Source organism: Oncorhynchus clarkii, chromosome 28 (assembly GCF_045791955.1).
Source record: "Oncorhynchus clarkii lewisi isolate Uvic-CL-2024 chromosome 28, UVic_Ocla_1.0, whole genome shotgun sequence".
Classification (NCBI taxonomy): domain Eukaryota; kingdom Metazoa; phylum Chordata; class Actinopteri; order Salmoniformes; family Salmonidae; genus Oncorhynchus; species Oncorhynchus clarkii.
In genome coordinates this window covers 32,884,723-32,905,010 of record NC_092174.1, presented here as the reverse complement: position 1 = coordinate 32,905,010, position 20,288 = coordinate 32,884,723, and the positions used below count along the sequence as shown (strand labels likewise).

Below are 20,288 nucleotides of genomic sequence, written 5' to 3'. Positions count from 1 at the left end.
ATCATCTAGTGTGTATATAAATAATTTGTTTTTTTTAGCCTTCAGTTTTCTTAAGGGGCGGAGTTCAGGGCTTGTCAGAGATCCGATTTCGGAAGTGATGCTGCCATTATGTTTTTCAGATGAAGTTTATGGGTTTAGGTACTGTCGTACATTAGGCGTCCAGACAATATAAGCCGCCGATTAGGTTTAGTTGCCCATTCATTTGTGAGGCAAGAGTTTAATGAATGTTGACACATCTCCGTTTATTGAGCAAAGAAACCGTCTTGGTATTTTTATAGGGGCGTTTTCACTTTCTGAAGGTAAGAGACAAGCTCCCATGTAATCGGAGGTTATCCTCGGGCATTAACGTTAGCTAGCTGGCTAAATAAATGCATGGTTGACATCTCTATTAAACATGTTCTAAAAGTAGATCGCCCAACGATCTGAATTTCTATGCAAGAGCTGTGGTTCCTCGCTTGCCATCACAGCATAAAAACATCGTGTGTTTTGTGTGGCTAGGAGTGCTAGTTAGGTGAGTGAATTTGATAGTTAACTACATTGACTGTGTCAAGATAAAATTGACGTCATTGTTTTATATTTCACGGCTGCCTGTATCACGTAAAGCTTGTTTAGTTGTACATCATGGTCGTTTCGTATTTTACTTTTCACTGTAAATAATGACTGAACGGCTGCTCTATTAAACGAATTAGAGACCTTCTCAGGTGTATCATTAACCCCACTTGCACCTCGGAAGTAATATTGTTGTTCTTCATGACTACAGGAAATGCGAGTGTTTTTACAGGCGCTCATGAACGTGTTATTAGTCCTGCTTGGACCGATACTCAATGCATTTTCCCGTTCAGATTACTATGTATACTTGTATGTCGGTGAACCAGGCAGGTAATAGGGACCTTTGTTGATGTTGTTGGAGCTCATCCTGAACTCTCTCTCACTCACTCAAACAGCAGAGCCATGTCTCCTTCGGTGCGTCTGCAGGAGATGATCAGGGTGATCAGAGGAGCCCGTACACAGGGTGAGGAGCGTGGTGTGATCCAAAGAGAGTGTGCTGCCATCCGGGCACAGTTCAGACAGGCTGACAATGGGACCCGCTCTCACAACTTGGCAAAGCTGCTGTATGTGCACATGCTGGGCTACCCCGCCCACTTTGGTCAGGTAGTGAACAGTGCTCTTAAGATAATAATAATTTATTTAGTTTGTACAGTGCTTTTCATTACATCTCAGTGTTGATAATATAAATAAACAAGCAACATATACAGAATGTAGCTACACTGAACAAAAATATAAATGCAACAATTTCAAAGATTTTACTGAGTTACAGATAATTTAAGGTAATCAGTCAATTTAAATAATTTAATTTGGCCCAAATCTATGAATTTCACATGACTGGGAATACAGCTATGCAACTGTTGGTCACAGATACCTTCTTTTTTTTTTTAAAGGTAAGGGCGTGGATTAGACAACCAATCAGTATCCGATGTGATCCCCATTTGCCTCATGCAGCACGGCACATCTCCTTCACATAGAGTTGATCAGGCTGTTGATTGTGGCCTGTGGAATGTTGTACCACTCTTCAATGGCTGTGTGAAGTTGATGGATATTGGCGGAAACTGGAACACGCTGACGTACAAGTCGATACAGAGCATTCCAAACATACTCAATTGGTGGCATGTCTGGTGAGTATGCAGGCCATGGAAGAACTGGGACATTTTCAGCTTCCAGGAATTGTGTATAGATCCTTGCGACATGGGGGATGTGCATTATAATGCTGGAACATGAGTTGATGGCGGCTGATGAATGGCAAGACAATGGGCCTCCGGATGCCATGGATAAAATGCAATTGTGTTCGTTGTCTCTAACTTATGCCTGCCCATACCATAACCCACCACCTCCGTGGGGCACTCTGTTTACAACGTTGACATCAGCAAATGGCTCATCGACACAACGCCATACACTCTGTCTGCCATCTGCCCGGTACAGTTGAAACCGGGATTGATCCTTGAAGAACACACTTCTCCAGCGTGCCAGTGGCCATCGAAGGTGAACATTTCACCACTGAAATCGGTTACGATACCGAGCTGCAGACGGATCAAGACCCTGGTGAGGACTACGAGCACGCAGATGAGCTTCCCTGAGACGGTTTCTGACAGTTTGTGCGGAAATTCTTTGGTTATGCAAACCCACAGTCTGTGTCATCAGCAGTCCAGGTGGCTGGTCTCAGACGATCTCGCAGGTGAAGATGCCAGATGTGTAGGTCCTGGGCTGGCGTGGTTACACGTGGTCTGCGGTTGTGAGGCCGGTTGGACGTACTGCCAAATTCTCTAAAACGATGTTTGAGGCGACTTATGGTAGAGAAATTAACATTAAATTCTCTGGCAACAGCTCTGGTGGACATTCCTCCAGTCAGCATGCCAATTGCAGGCTCCTTCTATACTTAAGTCATCTGTGGCATTATATTGTGTGATAACTGCACATTTTAGTGGCCTTTTAATGTCCCCAGCACAAGGTGCACCTATGGAATGAACATGCTGTTTAGTCAGCTTCTTGATATGCCACACCTGTCAGGTGGATGGATTATCTTGGCAAAGGAGAAATGCTCACTAACAAGGATGTAGCCAAATTTATGCACCAAATTTGAGAGAAATAAGCTTTTTGTGCATATGGAAAATGTCTTGGCTCTTTTGTTTCAGCTCATGGGACCAACACTTTACATGTTGCATTTATATTCTTGTTCAGTGTACATAAGATGTCAGGGGATGACTCTAGAGTTGGTATATTTGCTCTTTTTGTATCCTAACGACCCCCCCCCCCCCCCCCCCCCCCCCCCAATCTGGTGTCAGATGGAGTGTGTGCGTCTGATTGCAAGCCCTCGGTACAATGAGAAACGTGTTGGGTACCTGGGTGCCATGATGCTTCTAGACGAGAAACAGGATGCCAGCCTGCTCATCACTAACTCCATCAAGAAGTAAGGACAATTTTATCTGAAATGCTATATTAAAGGGGAAATATAAGACAGATGGACAGTTCTACAGTTCCATAATCATGTGTAGGCTGTGTATGATCAATGTAGTCATTAGTCACATAAACATAGTGGTCTAGTAGCCTCTACTTGAGGACAAAGTCATTGAGAAATGGTCATGAAACCCCTTCTCTCTCTCTCTGTGTGTGTGTGTGTGTGTGTGTGTGTTTCAGTGACCTGTCCCACAGCAGTCAGTATGTCCAGTCTCTGGCTCTGTGTACTCTGGCCTGTATGGGCTCGGCTGAGATGTGTCGAGACCTGGCCCCAGAGATCGACCGCCTCCTCAGAGCCTCGAACTCCTACATCAAGAAGAAGGTGAGCACCGTCTGTAGCCACACACACACACCGCCACTCCTTCCATCATGGTTGAGCTTGGTAATGCAGAAACACAAACCAATCCATCTTGATGACTACTGTCAAACACTGCATTGCAACAGACTGATGTAAACAATCATGTGCACTGATGTTGAAGGTTATTTTAGTTATGAAGCGGATCGTGATGACCTTGACATTTCAGGCAGCTCTATGTGCAGTACACATGGTGAGAAAAGTACCAGAGCTAGGGGAGCTGTTCACCCCTGCAGCTCGATCCCTGCTCTCTGAAAAGAACCACGGTGAGTCACTTTCCTCTAACCATTTAAAAAATGGATTTTTATTACCAGCAATCTGTTCAAATAAATAAATCAAACAGCTGTTCACTGTCTGCTCCTCTGTACCAGGCTGTCCGTCTCTACCTATTTCACAGTCTTACATTTGAGGACAGTACGTAGTCTTACATTTTGACTGTGAGCTGTTATTATGCATGTTATAGTAAATGGTGTCAGTGTGGCAAATATTCCCCTGTCCTAATGGTTTGGTCCAATTGCAGGGGTGTTACATGGAGCTGTGGTTCTGATCACTGAGCTGTGTGAGCGCAACCCAGACACTCTAGAGCAGTTTCGTAAGGTAAGACACACACATACACCTCATCCTACTCCATTCCAGTACATCCACTCAACATGAGACATTCCATTTCAGTCCCTTAAAATGTATATCTTTGGTTTTACACTGTAAAACATCTAAACATCTAATTACAAAAACGGAACACATTCTCCCACAACCCTAGATGATGGTCTGTGAGCCTGACTCCTGCTCTGTGTGTGTTTGGTCCAGGTGGTGCCGGAGCTGGTCCTGATGATGAAAGGCCTGGTGATGTCGGGTTACTCTCCAGAACACAATGTGGCTGGGATCAGTGACCCATTCCTGCAGGTCAGTGTTTTGAATAGTGAATTGGAATCGGGGTAAAAACAAGCATATTGTGACTGAATCTACATGTTTCTCTCTCTCTCTCTTCCTCCTCCTTCCTCCATCATTAGGTGCGCATTCTTAGGTTGCTGAGGATCCTGGGGCGCAATAATGACACAGCCAGTGATGCCATGAATGACCTGCTGGCCCAGGTACAGTATTTTCATCAGTAAATAGTCATGCAGGGTTGTTGTATGAACTATTTAGATTTTAATCACAGCTTTTGTGTTATTGACCTTCAGGTGGCTACGAACACAGACAGCAGTAAGACCGCAGGCAGTGCTGTTTTGTATGAAACTGTTCTCACTGTCATGGACATCAAATCAGAAAGTGGCTTGAGGGTAAGTGTCACGTGTGATAGTGTCATCAAGAGATTTCTTGTTTGTATATATTTATATCTATTGGAAGTGCTACAAGTGATGGAGGCTAATGTAGCTTACATTTCTGCATAACAGAAGCCGTATCTAAGATGTTTTGTGTGTGACAGGTCTTGGCTGTGAACATCCTGGGGAGATTTCTTCTGAACAATGATCGGAACATCCGGTTAGTCTTCCCTCTCTCTCTTCCTTTGATCTCATCTGGTCCTTTTTCATGGTTTCTGGCCTGTTGCCTAGAAGATTATTGTTGCCTGAGGCAGACAAACATCTGGATTCTGATCATGCTTAACACGGTCAGTAATGTCTATTTGTGGGATTATTTAGCTAGAGCCCTTAGAATGAAAGACAGGGTTCTCTGTACGTCGTGGGCTTACGTTCACATATGAAGTTTCCTTTTATCTGTCTGTTCTGAGGCATACTTCCTGTTGGGATTGCCTCAGTAGGGTCTGTCTGGTCCAGCAGGCTATTCTTGTCTGGTCTTAGGCTTAAGCTCACATCCCTGTGACAGTGTGACGGCTGCTGGAGAGCTGCTAGACTGGCTTAGATGGGATCATTCTGTCATATCGTTTCACCAGATGCACTACATATACAAAACTATGTGGACACCCATTCAATTTTGGCTATTTCAGCCACACTTGTTGCTGACAGGTGTATAAAATTGAGCACACAGCCATGCAATCTCCATAGCTAACATTGGTAGTAGAATGCCCTTACTGAAAATCTCAGTGACGTTCAACTTGGCACTGTCATAGGATGCCATCTTTCCAACAAGTCAGTTCGGCAAATGTCTGCACTGCTAGAGCTGCCCTGGTCAACTGTAAGTGCTGTTATTGTGAAGTGGAAACATCTAGGAGCAACAATGGTTCAGCCGGGAAGTGGTAGGCAAGCTCATAGAATGGGACCGCAGGGTGCTGAAGTGCTTAGCACGTAAAAATTGTCTATCCTCGGTTGCAACACTCACTACCGTTTAAAAAAAAAAATATATGTTTTTTAACTGCTTCTGGAAGCAATGTCAGCACAACAACTGTTCGTCGGGAGCTTCATGAAATGTGTTTCCTTGGCCGAGCAGCCGTGCACAATAATGGTCTGGGGCTGTTGTTCGTGGTTCGGGCTACGCCCCTTTGTTCCACTGAAGGGAAATCTTAACTCTACAGACTACAATGACATTCTAGATGATTCTGTGCTTCCAACTGTGGAAACAGTTTAAGGTTAATAGGTTAATACAGAAATGGTTTGTTGAGATCGGTGTGGAATAACTTTACTAGCTTAAACAAAGCCCTTAACTTCAAAATCATCGAACACCTTTTGGATGAATTGGAACGCCGACTAAGAGCCATGCCTAATCGCACAACATCTGTGCCCGACCTCATTAATGCTCTTGTGGCTGAATAGAAGCAAATCCCCTCAGCAATGTTTCAACATCTAGTGGAGTCTTCCCAGAAGAGTGGAGGCTGTTATAGCAGCAAAGGGGGACCAACTCCATATTAATGCCCATGATTTTGATTTTCGACGAGCAGGTGTTCACATACTTTTTGTCATGTAGTGTAGATATTTAAAAGAAAATTAAAAGACCTTGAACTTGGAGGAGAGCAGTCATTCTTAACACCAGGGAAGAAAGCACACAGCAATTTTTTACATAAGATATATGAGATGGGAGATCTTGGAAATTATACTTGTAGACAAGAATCACAAGCATGTTGCTTGGTTGAGCAGAGTATATTTTCTGTGAAATGTATCCATGCACCAATTGTGTTGATCAATTCACAGCCCTCACACAAATATAATGCACAAATATAACTTGTCTGAATGTCTTTCTTTTTATTCATGCGCAGGTATATCTCCATGACTTCCCTTCAGAAAATTGTTCAGACGGACCACAATGCAGTGCAGCGTCACAGGGGGACCATAGTGGACTGCCTGAAGGACCAGGATGCTTCGGTCAAACGGTAATGTTGTGATTTCTGAACTTATCTTACCAGCTGGCCATGTGCTGCCTATACATGAGCTACGATGGAAGGAGGTGTGGTAATGTAGAGAACAGCAAACAGTATATTGTTCTATTATTTATGTTTATCACTCAGCCGGGCGTTGGAGCTTTCTTTGGCCCTGGTGTCAGCTGTCAACATCCGCTCTCTGATGAAGGAGCTTCTCCTCTTCCTCTCCAGCTGTCCCCCAGAGCTCCGAGCACACACCACCTCGGGCATCTTCAACGCTGCAGAGAGGTACAGGGCTGGACCTCGCCTGGCTATGGGCTTTAATCTCTATGCCACATAGTCTCTCTTTGTGGTCTGTGTGTGCTGGGATGTCTCATTTTGTGTCTTTGTCTATATGAATGTTTCCCTGTCTCTTTGAGTGACACGTTACTGTGTTTCTGTCTTGCTCTCAGTGTCTGTATATCTCACAGCTATCTGGCTGTTCTATCATAAAACATACACAGGCCTAGCCAGGAGCCTGCCTTCCCTGTGTGTCAGTCTCTGTGACTGTCTATATTTGTGTCTGAGCCGCAACACTGACCACTAAGTCTCTGTCTCTGTTAGGTATGCTCCCTCTCAGCGCTGGCACATTGACACCATCCTGCATGTCCTCACCACGGTAAATAATGACACTATATACTGCACCACAATCACCTGGTTTCAGAGCCTTTACAACTTGTTTTTAACTATGAATATCTATTGTAAATACCCCCATGATGTGTCTCACTGGTCTCACCCCACTAGCCTATACCTCAAGCCGTCTGGGTGGAAACTAGGCCACCCCACATTGCCAATGTTTGACTTTAGTCTAGACAGTGGAGTTCTTCACTGATCCAGAAAGGACCCGTTCCGACCCGCACCAAGAGCAGCAGCATAAATTCTAGAATTTCTCTCTCTACTGCAGCAGTCACATTCAGATCTATACGGGTCCTTCAGGACAAGTCAGTAAAAATGACACATACCTGGGACAATTAGGTCCGACCCAGACTCGTGACATTATTTAGAGTTCTAGATCCGGACCCGCTGTCTAACTTTCTACTAGGCAGTACTAAATCAAATCCCAGTTTATTTGTCACGTGTGTTGAATACAACAGGTAGACCTTACAGTGAAATGCTAAAATGCTTTTACAGTGAAACAGTAAAAAGACATTTGAAAATAACAGTAGCAAGGCTATACAGTGGAGCAAAAAAGTATTTAGTCAGCCACCAATTGTGCAAGTTCTTCCACTTAAAAAGATGAGGCCTGTAATTTTCATCATAGGTACACTTCAACTATGACAGACAAAATGAGAGAAAAAAATCCAGAAAATCACATTGTAGGATTTTTAATGAATTTATTTGCAAATTATGGTGGAAAATAAGTATTTGGTCACCTATAAACAAGCAAGATTTCTGGCTCTCAGACTTGTAACTTCTTCTTTAAGAGGCTCCTCTTTCCTCCACTCGTTACCTGTATTAATGGCACCAAGTTTGAACTTGTTATCAGTATAAAAGACACCTGTCCACAACCTCAAACAGTCACACTCCAAACTCCACTATGGCCAAGACCAAAGAGCTGTCAAAGGACACCAGAAACAAAATTGTAGACCTGCACCAGGCTGGGAAGACTGAATCTGCAATAGGTAAGCAGCCTAGTTTGAAGAAATCAACTGTGGGAGCAATTATTAGGAAATGGAAGACATACAAGACCACTGATAATCTCCCTCGATCTGGGGCTCCTCGCAAGATCTCACCCCGTGGGGTCAAAATGATCACAAGAACAGTGAGCAAAAATCCCAGAACCACACCTAGTGAATGACCTGCAGAGAGCTGGGACCAAAGTAACAAAGCCTACCATCAGTAACACACTACGCCGCAAGGGACTCAAATCCTGCAGTGCCAGACGTGTCCCCCTGCTTAAGCCAGTACATGTCCAGGCCCGTCTGAAGTTTGCTAGAGAGCATTTGGATGATTCAGAAGAAGATTGGGAGAATGTCATATGGTCAGATGAAACTAAAATATAACTTTTTGGTAAAAACTCAACTCATCGTATTTGGAGGACAAAGAATGCTGAGTTGCATCCAAAGAACACCATACCTACTGTGAAGCATGGGGGTGGAAACATCATGCTTTGGGGCTGTTTTTCTGCAAAGGGACCAGGACGACTGATCCGTGTAAAGGAAAGAATGAATGGGGCGATGTATCGTGAGATTTTGAGTGAAAACCTTCCATCTGCAAGGGCATTGAAGATGAAACGTGGCTGGGTCTTTCAGCATGACAATGATCCCAAACACACCGCCCGGGCAACGAAGGAGTGGCTTCGTAAGAAGCATTTCAAGGTCCTGGAGTGGCCTAGCCAGTCTCCAGATCTCAACCCCATAGAAAATCTTTGGAGGGAGTTGAAAGTCCGTGTTGCCCAGCAACAGCCCCAAAACATCACTCCTCTAGAGGAGATCTGCATGGAGGAATGGGCCAAAATACCAGCAACAGTGTGTGAAAACCTTGTGAAGACTTACAGAAAATGTTTGACCTCTGTCATTGCCAACAAAGGGTATATAACAAAGTATTGAGATACATTTTTGTTATTGACCAAATACTTATTTTCCACCATCATTTGCAAATAAATTCATTAAAAATCCTACAATGTGATTTTCTGGATTTTTTTCTCTCATTTTGTCTGTCATAGTTGAAGTGTACCTATGATGAAAATTACAGGCCTCTCATCTTTTTAAGTGGGAGAACTTGCACAGTTGGTGGCTGACTAAATACTTTTTTGCCCCACTGTATACAGACATTCAAGCTTATTGAGCTAGAATGTAGATATGGTTAAAGTGACTATGCATGTATGATGAACAGAGAGTAGCAGCAGCATAAAAAGAGGGGTTGGGGGGGCCACAATGCAAATAGTCTGGGTAACCATTTGGTGTCGTATTGCTTGGGGGTAAAAACTGTGAGAAGCCTTTTCGTCCTAGACTTGGCACTCCGGTATCGCTTGCCATGCGGTAGTGGAGAGAACAGTCTATGGCTGGGGTCTTTGAACATTTTTAGGGCCTTCCTCTGACACCGCCTGGTGTAGAGGTCCTGGATGGCAGGCAGCTTTGCCCCAGTGATGTATTGGGCCATACGCACTACCCTCTGAAGTGCCTTGCGGTCGGAGGCCGAGCAATTGCTGTCATTACCAGGCAGGGATGCAAAACTGTAGGTTGCAGCTGTAGAACCTTCTGAGGATCTCAGGACCCATGCCAAATCTTTTTAGTTTCCTGAGGGGGAATAGGCTTTGTCATGCCCTCTTCATGACTGTCTTGGTGTGTTTGGACCATTCTAGTTTGTTGTTGATGTGGACACCAAGGAACTTGAAGCTCAGTCAAACTAAGAACTCTCTTTCAGGCAGGGGGTGACGTGCGGGATGAGACGGTGCCCAACCTGATCCAGCTCATCACCACCGCAACAGAACTTCACTGCTACACGGTCCACAAGCTGTACAGAGCCCTGATTACAGACATCTCAGTGGTATGACTTTAGTATGAATGTGTTTGTGTGCCATGCTCTGTAGGAATGTGTGTGTGTGTTATCAATCAGGAAAATCTCAAGGCTCTGGTTATACTCGGATTATCAGCTGTGGCACTGTGCAACGTTTGTGTGTACGCAGCAATCCCTGGTACAGGTTGCGTGCTGGTGTATTGGGGAGTATGGAGACCTGCTTCTGAGAGGAGAGTGTGAGGAGACAGAACCTGTTCAGGTACATGCTTTGGTTGTTGTAACACAGTCATGGATAATACCAATTGACAATACAGTAGTAATTGTCATTAAACCGAGGCAGTAGTTCTTGTTTTCTGTCCTGCCCTTAGGTGACAGAGGATGATGTCCTGGATGCCTTGGAAACGGTTCTACAGTCACATATGTCATCGCCAGCAACCAGGGGCTTCGCTCTCACAGCAACCATGAAACTCAGCACACGCATAACACATAACGTGGAGTAAGCATCAGTATCTCACACTGCTTGAACTACTATACAGCAATAACTGAAAACTGCTATGTCAGTTTTTTTGCCCACTGCGTGGGGTCTTGGGACTTGACTCTCTACATTGCTGATACAGCGAATACTAAAATAGCTCTTGCTTCCGCCTGTTTTTCTCTCCCCTGTCCCTCTCTGGCAGTCGCATTAGGAGCATTGTCAGCATCTACGGCAGCTGTATCGACGTGGAACTCCAGCAGAGAGCAGTGGAATATAACGCTCTCTTCAAGAAATACGACCACATGAGGTACAACCTATAGTGTACATAATACTATTTGCAATGTTAGCCAATCATACATGCATATAGTGGTGTCAGAGGAAGGCCCTAAAAATGGTCAGACTCTAGTCAAAGACTGTTCTCTCTGCTACCGCACGGCAAGCGGTACCGGAGTGCCAAGTCTAGGTCCAAGAGGCTTTTAAACAGCTTCTACTCCCAAGCCATAAGACTCCTGAATACCTAATCAAATGTCTCCTTGCATTGACCCCCCCCCTTCGCTTACACCGCTGCTACTGTCCATTGTTATCATCTATGCATAGTCACTTTAAACTCTATCTACATGTACATATTACCTCAACTAACCAGTGCCCCCCGCACATTGACTCTGTACCGGTACCCCCCTGTATATAGTCTCGCTATTGTTATTTTACTGCTGCTCTTGAATTGTTACTTGTATTTCTTATTCTTATCTGTATTTTTTTAAACTGCATTGTTTGTTAGGGCTCATAAGTAAGCATTTCACTGTAAGGGCTACACCTGTTGTATTTGGCGCATGTGACTAATAGAATTTGTTTTTGATTTCTACTATTATATTTTATGTATGGGTACATTGCCAGTGAGTGGGACATTGTATCATGGTAGCCACTATATCCCACCCCAGTACACTGCTAAGAGAGCTTTCTGTGCTCGCAGGGCTGCGGTGCTGGAGAGAATGCCGGTGATTGACAAAAGCTCCCCGGGACATACCAATGGAGAATCAGCAGGGGGGACTATGAAAGAGTTGGAGCCAACCAAACTGACACAGGAAATAGTATTTCCCCAGGAACCTTCTAATCAGGTAAGTGATGAAAATGACTGCAATAAACTTAGGTATTTCAGCTACCTGGATATATATAACTGACCTACTATTGTATACCGTGTGTGTACTTTCTCAAGCTAAACTTCTTGAATATTACATGATGTGTAATCTTTACCCTCGCTTTACCTTGTCAAGGTGTGTGATCTGTTGGACCTGCTGGGTGGTTCTGGGGAGCCTTTCCAGCCCAGCCCATCCCTGTCCAGGCTGTTCACAGCACCCGGCCCAGCTAGCAGCACGGCTGGGGGAGACCTACTGGACCTGCTGGGAGGCCTGGATGTAACACCTGGTGAGACACACACAACAGCTGAGAGAGGGAGAGAGAGGGCGATGGGCAGAGCAGGGGTTCGCAAAGAGATGAATGGAGGGCGAGATGGAGTCAAATATCAACTGTTTTGGAATGAACACATCTGTAGCTTTATACAAAATATACAGTACATCTTCATAATGTATTTAATAATCATCTGTTTTTGGTGTTGAATTCCATGATTTCCAGTGACAGATTTTTTTTCTTTGTTTCCATAGCACCACCTAGTGTTACAGTGTATGAGAAAAACGGTGTGACGCTGAAACTACAGACTGACACACAGACAGACACAGGGATGACCGTTACCCTCACTGCCACCAACTCCACTGACGGGGACATCACTGGCCTCACCCTGCAAGCAGCAGTACCCAAGGTCTGCTTCCCCATCTCTTTGTGTCGGAGTACCTTTTTGTATTTGGTATTCCAAGCTTTTACGTCATGAGTAGGGTCCTCTAGACCATGTAACTGACCAGGAAGAACTCTGGGCCCTACTTATAGGCTGTTTGTGACCTTTGTAAAACTCTGGGTCCTAGTTATAGGCTGTTCATGACCTTTACCTCGCACTCCCATCCACCTCAGAGCGTCCAGTTACAGATGAAGGCTCCGAGTGGTGACGTCATCCCTGCGCATGGCTTAGGTCAGGTGACCCAGACTGTGCTCCTCAACAACCCAAACAAGGTGGGTCTTCATTCAGTCAGTTCATGGTCACCACATACATGCGCACACCCACAATGGACTAAAAATGAACTTCTCCCCCCCCCCCCCCAGGTGAGTCTGAAGATTAGGGTGCGTGTGTGCTACACCAGCCAGAGCTCTGTCTGCCAGGACACGGTGCAGATCGACTCCTTCCCAAGCACTGCCTGGTAATGACCGCTGCAATCAACCTGTCCATCAACACTGACACAGACATCAGACAATGTACGTGGAAGGATCGACAGCTGACCAGGCCCAGGAGTGGGGACCCATTCTACCTAACAGCTGCCTGTAAATCATTTTGAGGGGATCCTCTCTGTCAATCAACTATTCCACACTACAACCTGATGCTGTCAGTCCAAGCTGATGTTTTTTCAAATTACTCTTAATTCTGTTGTTTTTCTAAATGGCTGACCCTCGTGAACTGTGGAAATTGTCCCCCTACAGTTTGACAAGGATTCATGTAGATGAACTCTCAAGAGACTCTGTCACCCTAAAAGCCATTGTCACCATTCTACCTTTTCAGCTCCTGTTCGGACTACTGGTATTACATTACCCATAGGTTAACTAGCGGTATTAATGCACCACTGACATGGTACTAGCTTCGCTGTGTATTTCCAGAGTTGCAGGTCATCTGTGTCACATCAATCAACAACAGTAATATGCAACTGTCTGCCTGAGCCAGTGGTACTCGTCCAATCAGAAGATCAATAAATCCTGAGAACTGCAATCATGACTGTCCACATGAAAGGGGTCTGTCAGGATACATTTTAAGAGTAGTTGGTAGTCTTGGCTTGTGCAACCTTGTAAACTAGTTAAAAGCTTGACAACTTTTCTTTCACTCCAGGACTACTGACCTACTTACTGGTGTAGGTCACTGTTACAATTCTCTTTAGTCTATCTGAGCCACATGATCAGCATCCCTTAACACTACGCCTTATCTATACTTACATGCCTTCCGTTGGTGTGCTCTTGTCCCTACCTCTCTTTACCATCTGATTGGCTGCTTCTCTCTTCCCTTGTGCCTGTCACTCAGAACCCCCTTTTGGAGCTGAGGTATTATGGTGTATGTGTATATTGACTTTATTGAGGTGAGAGTTGCTGTTTTATCTGTGAATGATTTAAATCCCCCATATTGCTGTATCTTTGAAGCATCAGTGCCAGTCCTATCCAGTGTTTCCCCTACCATAGCTTTAGCTTCCAAAGTAATTTTTTTATGCCCGGGGAAAGACTGGCCCTGACCCCTGCCCTGCATACACTACCCAACCTCTTTCAGCTAAAAAAGAAATACATGGTCTTGTTCTTAAAACACTAGATAGTCTTGGGTTGTATGAGATTGCAAATCTTGTTGCAATACCAAATAATTGATGCATATTGGAGAAGTGCCTCCACAAGGTTACAAAAGTAGTAATAGAAAATTATTTTGGTAACTTTCCAATATTCCAAACATCTGGGCCTTATTACCAGCTGCCCTTGCAATTGTTTGTAAGTAAATTGGTTTGTGGATATTAATAATTGTATGCTTCCAATGGGATTCAGTGCAAATAAGCAAAACATCCACCCTTTAGACCACTACCCTCAAAGGAACCAGCTGGAGAAATAGAGACGGAAAGATAATTTGGTTTGTGTGCATTGCCTTCAACTCCCATGTTGTCATTTCTAATTAAAGGTTATCAAACCTTAATGAGTTTATAATTCCTATAACTGCCTATATATGGAAAGTAGTTTAACAATACACTGCTAAGTCACACACTCATACAATAGCAGCCATATAGCCATGTACTTCAAAACAAAAATAGTCAACTTTACCTTTTTAATCACAAGCAAAATACTTGAACTTAAAGCAAGAGGTGGTTACAAAAACAATCTACACAGATTTATAGCAGAAGGTCCTTTGTTTGCTGAGGCCTAAGAACATTAGTGCCACACCAGTGGCAATTTGCTGCTCTGTGTTGCAACATGGTGTGAGTGACAATGACAGAAACTTGTGGGTTGGCACAAGGCCGGCCCCACTGCCCACTAGACGATGAGTTGTATTCTGTTACAGTGGCAGACTAGCCCTCCTCTTAGCGCCAGGACCAGATGCAGAACTGAGCCTCCCTGGATCTTGTAGTCTGAGGCAGTCTTCTCATCGTTCCTGAGGGATGGGAGCAGATAAAACATCCCAGATGTAATGCCACCACTTGATTAAATGGAGCGGATGTTTCATGACAAGATTGTGATGGAAGGGTTGATCACTAACATCTGTTTTCCACTGTAGATTAGTCTTTGTTGTTGAGGTGGAATCCCCTCCTTCTCCTCCACTCTTTCTTTAATTCTCTCCACCTTCATGTGTACAATAAAGCATATGAGCTAAATGTCTTTACTAGGACGTCACTCCCCAGTAATGTATGCTGTCATGAGTAATCTAAATATTACACATAGAAAGCAAATCCATGAGATTAATATCATCAACCTCAAGTGATAATGTAATGTTTCATACCTTGTCTGTGGGCTCAATGTCGATCTCTATTTCTTTGCCAGTGAGAGTCTGTTACAGTAAAATAATTGATAATTTCAGAGCATAAAATACAATATTGCACTAAACAGCAACATCTTATAAGGATTGGCCTAAATTAGTGGGTAATGGCTATGGTTCAACAGCACCTGTTTATTGTACGAAGTGAGGCCTTGTATCCTGTCTGGATTAAGATGAAGACTGGGTGAGCAAAGCAGCTCAAACATAGGACAATGGCCATACAACTTAACTTAGTATGGTAGTAAGCTACCTAAAGTAAATTAGTTATACTGAACAAAAATATAAATGCAACATGTAAAGTGTTGGTCTCATGTTTCATGAGCTGATATAAAAGATGGCAGACAGTTTTCCTTTGCCAAAACAATCGATCCACTTGGGGACAATAAAAGGCTGCTCTAAAATGTTTTGTCACAACACAATGCCACAGATGTGTCAAGTTTTGAGGGAGCGTGCAATTGTCATGCTGACTGCAGGAAAGTCCACCAAAGCTGTTGCCAGAGAATTTAATGTTAATTTCTCTACCATAAGCTGCCTCCTGCGTCATTTTAGAGAATTTGGCAGTATGTCCAACCGGCCTCAACCGCAGACCACGTGTAACCACTCCAGCCCAGGACGTCCACATCTGGCTTCTTCACCTGAGGGATCCTCTGAAACCATCCACCCTGACAGCTGATGAAACTGAGGAATATTTCTGTCTGTAATAAAGCCCTTTTTGGAGGGAAAATTCATTCTGATTGGCTTGGCCTGGCTCCCCTGTGGCTGAGCACTTGCCCTCCCAGTCCCATCCATTGCTGTGCCCCTGCTCTCCCAGTCCCACCCATGGCTGCGCCCCTGCCCAGTCCTGTGAAATCCATAGATTGGGGCCTAATGAATTTAATTCAGTTGACTGATTTCCTTATATGAAATATAACTCTGAAAAATCTTTAATTGTTACTTGTGGAGATTATATTTTGGTTCAGTATAGTTAATGTTAGCTAACTCTACATTCTATATGGGGATGACTGTTTCAATGTCAATGGCCTGCTGCAATGTCCACTATATAGCGCTTTTCAGATCTATTCATATATTTAGCTACTGCAGATAGCTAGATCGGTGATGAGATCATTCAGTATGTAAACTAGTATGTAAACTAGCGGTCCCGGCCACCAATTAAATGGCTGGTCTTACCTTAACCTTGATCAGCATTTTGACAGTCGCATAAAATACGCTTTAAATCGATGTAAAAAATACCTAATCCACACTTAGTGTGGTACTGTCAAATTGAGCAAACCAGATTGTTCAATCTTTTTGATTCAACTTTATTTCCTGTGTAAGTCACTATTCCGTCTGTCCATCGTGTTTTGTGAGACATAGGTTCCGCTTTGCAGACTACTTTATGGGGAAAATATGTGACTATTACAATTTTTACTTTTAAAACCCATAAAAATTCAAGGATGTTTTCAGACCAGGAAATACCAAAACTGATGATGTTGGTATGTTTTTAGGTCTATAATTATCGCTCCTTGACCTCTCACAGGTGTTCAGAATTAAGATGATTAGGATCAATTGGTCCATAAATATTTCTAGTTCGTAGGCACTCCTAGATCATTCAGTCATGTCTCTCCTTTGGCAATGTGCAATTGTTTTGGCTATCGTAGCAGCAAGAGCTGCCAATGAAGGTACGTCTAATAATGAATACCATGTTAACTTGAATAGGCTACTTATCTCATGCTGACCGCCTAACAGACTAGCCAAGTTGTGGTGTTGGCTCTTGACATGTGAATGATGACATTATTGAATTTATATTTTTAGATTTTAATGTGGATTGTGAGAAACACTCCATTAAAGTGACATGGAAGGTCAGTCCAGAGTTGGTTGAACATGCTGCCCGTCTTTTCCTTGGACACTGTGTTCCGTCCACATTTTCTGTTCTTCCCACGGGAGAAGGGATGGCGACATTCCACTACAACCTCAATGGCTGTGCCATCAAGAAACGGGTAATGTCTAACTCTTGACCCAATGTATGCCATTTTGGATCCTGCGACGCCTAATGCTTCTCCTTCTATTTCCCAGGTGACTGGCAAGAAACACATCTATTCAACCAGCCTGACTTACAGACCTAACCGAAAGCCCAAACCTGCTGCCATTAGTCACCATATTAAGTGTGTTTACATAAGGTAACCATCTATGCCAGGGGCACTCAACTCTTACCCTAAGAGGTCTGGCGCCTGCTGTCTTTCGGTTCTACTTTATCATTAATTGCACACACCTGGTGTCACGGGTCTAAATCGGTCCCTAATTAGAGGGGAATGATTTTTTTTAAAATGCAGTGGAACTGAGTTGAGTGTTTTAGGGCTCTATTGGGTGTAGTGTACTCTAGCTATGGTGTTGGAATCAAATCTTCCTAAGCCTTTGCCACCTTCATTATTAAACTAAACATTCCCCCTTGTATGTAGACCTGAGGGATGGATTCCCCCATTCCTTATCCCTGCCTATGGTAGTGCTGAGGGTCATGGAGGATTGGTTTTCCACATGGCACTCCTCAATGGTGAGTGACTCATACAACATCAATTATTGTAAGAATATGTTCAGTCAACTTACCTGGTAAAGAAATTCCTAGCAGAGGACACTGCCCAAAGCTAGTTGAAACCTGTGGCTGTACAGTACGTATGAGCATTGCGCCCCTTCCCCTTCTCTGTTGCATGTAGAAGACCTTACTGGTCTGGCTAAGAGCAGCCTGTTTCCCCTGGGCTCTTTCATCCCCATCTGGGCAGCAGTGGATCAGAAGGACCATCAGCCCTTGCTGCTGCTCTTGGAGGAGTGTGTGGCGGCCACAACACCAGAATTGCAGTCTGCGAGCCTGGTGTACCCCATCATCACCAACAAGGGGTATGTACCAGACCTGGCTATGGCCATGTAGGGTGCACGTTTTGGTTTTTGACTGCCTAGCGCTACACAGCCTACTCGAATGTTGAAAAGTACTGAATACATTTTAAAGTTGGCTTATTTGCTGGATGGAAGTTCTGTTTGTCTGCTCATTGCACAATGCATTTTCAGTTGCCTTGCAGATGGGAAGACTGGGAACTCCAGGTTCCTGCCTAGGTACCACTCGTCTGCTATTCTGCTTTACCTGCAGTCCTTCAAGTTTGCCTTAGGCGAGGAAGTGAGTGGACCACAAGTTCTCGGTATGACTGGGTTGTTTTCATACTGTAGCTCTTGACTGTTTTCTTATTTCACCCCAGGTGTATATTCATTGTAAGCTTGTTGCATGGGACCCTGAGGTTTATGATATAGAAAAGAAGGCCTGCCACTACATTAAAGAGACTGGAGAGTAAGTATTGGTCACATTCTTTAACATTGGACCATAATGATGTTAGTGCCAATGCAACAGCCAACTTTTTTTATTCATAGATGGGAGCTGCTGGACGACCCGTCTCAAAGTGACCTCTGCAAGTGCTGTGACTCGAGTTGCAAGCCTCGGTTGAAGAGGCGTGTGGATTCAGGTATTTTGAGGCACTTCATTTCAAGCCTGACTAAACTGTAGTTCCATATTCATTTGAGCTGATCACTCTTGAGTTCTGATGGGACTGCAGCTTGAAGTAATTTATATATATTTTTTTCTCAGAACCCCAGGGCCTGGTTCAAAACTCTGTTCTTGGACCGCTCACAATAGTGGAAAACTCTGAAACCCGGATCCCCAGTGAATTTGTAAAATATCCTACTGTAGAACAAGGTGGGTGATTTTGGCATTGAAGACTATAGTTTACACTTGGCTTTTAATTGTATCAGCTTTGATGCCAAATTAACTTGAACCTGTAACCTACTCATCTGTCATTGTGTTCTGTATTCAGTTGACTGGTTGGTGTAATGGTCGGGAACACTTTGCTTGCCAGGTGTGTGTGCTGGTTATTTTACTGTAAAATCCCCCAACGGCAATGAGATGCATGTTACTAACAATTCTTCAACCTGTTACAGGGATGGCTGTCTTTTCTGTCTCTACAGCCATCTAATTGTAGGTGGCCTGAAGGGTGCATCACTTTCCACTATCCCCAGTATGGATATGAAGTCCTTTGACTTGAGCATGTTTCAATAAAATGAGTACTTTACAATGGTGTTTGTTTCTAATGGTTGTCAAAATGTTATGATCCTGATGAGATGTACCCTAAATCCAGTAGTGCGGAGCCGTTATCTACACAAAATAGCCAAGAGGTGACCATCTGGTTGTAAGAAGATCTCAATGAGAGTGCTCATTGTTCTGGACTTCCCAGTGTCCTGATTACTCTTGAACTGTAACACTTTCTTCTCTTGGCATAATTAGTTTGCTAATGATAGTCACAGCAGGTGTTCATGCAATGTTAACGCTATTTGAAAGATGGTCATAAGTGAACCTGCTTATTGTTGGCTATACTTTTTCAACATTAGCCCACCCCAAGATGAACTTGACAAGCCAAGTTTAGGGATTGTAGGTGGCTCATGGCCATGCTTAGGTAACAATCCAGGAAAATGGCTGTAGGTTACCTTAGTTTAAATGTGTTTTTCTTTTTTAGGAGAGTGCCCATCAGGGGAATTTACCCCAAAGATTATATCTTGGTTTCAGTGTCTTTCATACCTCACTGGCAAATGTTTACCTTTCTAACAGTTTAACTAGACTATCATTAGCATAAGGCAAGCTTGAAAATCCCAGCAGTTCAAGAGCAAACTGGTTTTGGCACATTCATTGACATATAACTGATTAAACATTTCATAACACTGGCATTTCCCCTCTGACAGGTCACAAATTAATGCCACCCCAGTTAAATTTCATCATAGCTCATGAGCCCAGTACTTGCACTGTATCTGGTAACAGAACTCCTTACAGACCAAGCGTCACAGGTTTCTTTCTCCCTTAAAATTTTCTTTGCGTTGTCCTCCAGGAACCTCTTGTGGGGTGACGATGTCGACTGTAGCTGACTTGGCCTTTTCCTTGGCCTGGGGGGTGACTCCAACATGGCTGTTTGTAGACCTGGTACTTTTGAACAGGAACTCTTGACTATTGGTTCAATAATGGGCTCCCGAGTGGTGCAGCGGTCTAAGG

General features: G+C 43.8%; 3 protein-coding genes across 7 annotated transcripts; 2 read left to right on the top strand and 1 right to left on the bottom strand.

The window, feature by feature from the left end:
• Positions 1-74: 74 nt before the first annotated feature.
• Positions 75-14,401, top strand: LOC139386526 (AP-1 complex subunit gamma-1-like). 4 transcript variants are annotated; one of them, XM_071132134.1, is made up of 23 exons: positions 77-299; positions 945-1,152; positions 1,440-1,673; positions 2,838-2,962; positions 3,190-3,331; positions 3,534-3,630; positions 3,885-3,961; positions 4,169-4,264; positions 4,372-4,452; positions 4,543-4,641; positions 4,788-4,843; positions 6,510-6,623; positions 6,759-6,899; positions 7,215-7,269; positions 10,017-10,139; positions 10,279-10,368; positions 10,478-10,605; positions 10,787-10,891; positions 11,555-11,699; positions 11,856-12,006; positions 12,243-12,397; positions 12,604-12,702; positions 12,793-14,401. In XM_071132134.1, the coding sequence occupies exons 4-23, from the start codon at positions 2,838-2,840 to the stop codon at positions 12,889-12,891; spliced, it is 2,178 nt and encodes a 725-aa protein (XP_070988235.1). In that variant the 5' UTR covers positions 77-299; positions 945-1,152; positions 1,440-1,673; the 3' UTR covers positions 12,892-14,401. The 4 variants fall into 4 exon arrangements, with proteins under 4 accessions (XP_070988236.1, XP_070988233.1, XP_070988235.1 ...); XM_071132135.1 differs by lacking the exon at positions 1,440-1,673 and having other exon boundaries at positions 75-299; positions 945-1,012; XM_071132132.1 differs by lacking the exon at positions 1,440-1,673 and having other exon boundaries at positions 75-299.
• Positions 14,402-14,511: 110 nt separating this feature from the next.
• LOC139387038 (ubiquitin-like protein NEDD8) lies at positions 14,512-16,562 on the bottom strand. Its single transcript, XM_071133010.1, has 4 exons — positions 16,403-16,562; positions 15,200-15,247; positions 14,960-15,042; positions 14,512-14,854 (listed from the first exon to the last, which is right to left on the bottom strand). Exons 1-4 carry the CDS (start codon positions 16,418-16,420, stop codon positions 14,737-14,739), a joined length of 267 nt encoding a protein of 88 aa, XP_070989111.1. The 5' UTR covers positions 16,421-16,562; the 3' UTR covers positions 14,512-14,736.
• Positions 16,563-16,810: 248 nt separating this feature from the next.
• LOC139387156 (zona pellucida sperm-binding protein 3-like) lies at positions 16,811-19,310 on the top strand. 2 transcript variants are annotated; one of them, XM_071133198.1, is made up of 11 exons: positions 16,811-16,893; positions 17,027-17,211; positions 17,288-17,391; positions 17,671-17,762; positions 17,923-18,103; positions 18,272-18,377; positions 18,457-18,545; positions 18,626-18,717; positions 18,840-18,947; positions 19,066-19,107; positions 19,217-19,310. In XM_071133198.1, exons 1-10 carry the CDS (start codon positions 16,830-16,832, stop codon positions 19,080-19,082), a joined length of 1,038 nt encoding a protein of 345 aa, XP_070989299.1. In that variant the 5' UTR covers positions 16,811-16,829; the 3' UTR covers positions 19,083-19,107; positions 19,217-19,310. The 2 variants fall into 2 exon arrangements, with proteins under 2 accessions (XP_070989299.1, XP_070989298.1); XM_071133197.1 differs by having other exon boundaries at positions 19,066-19,307.
• The last annotated feature ends 978 nt before the right edge of the window (positions 19,311-20,288 follow it).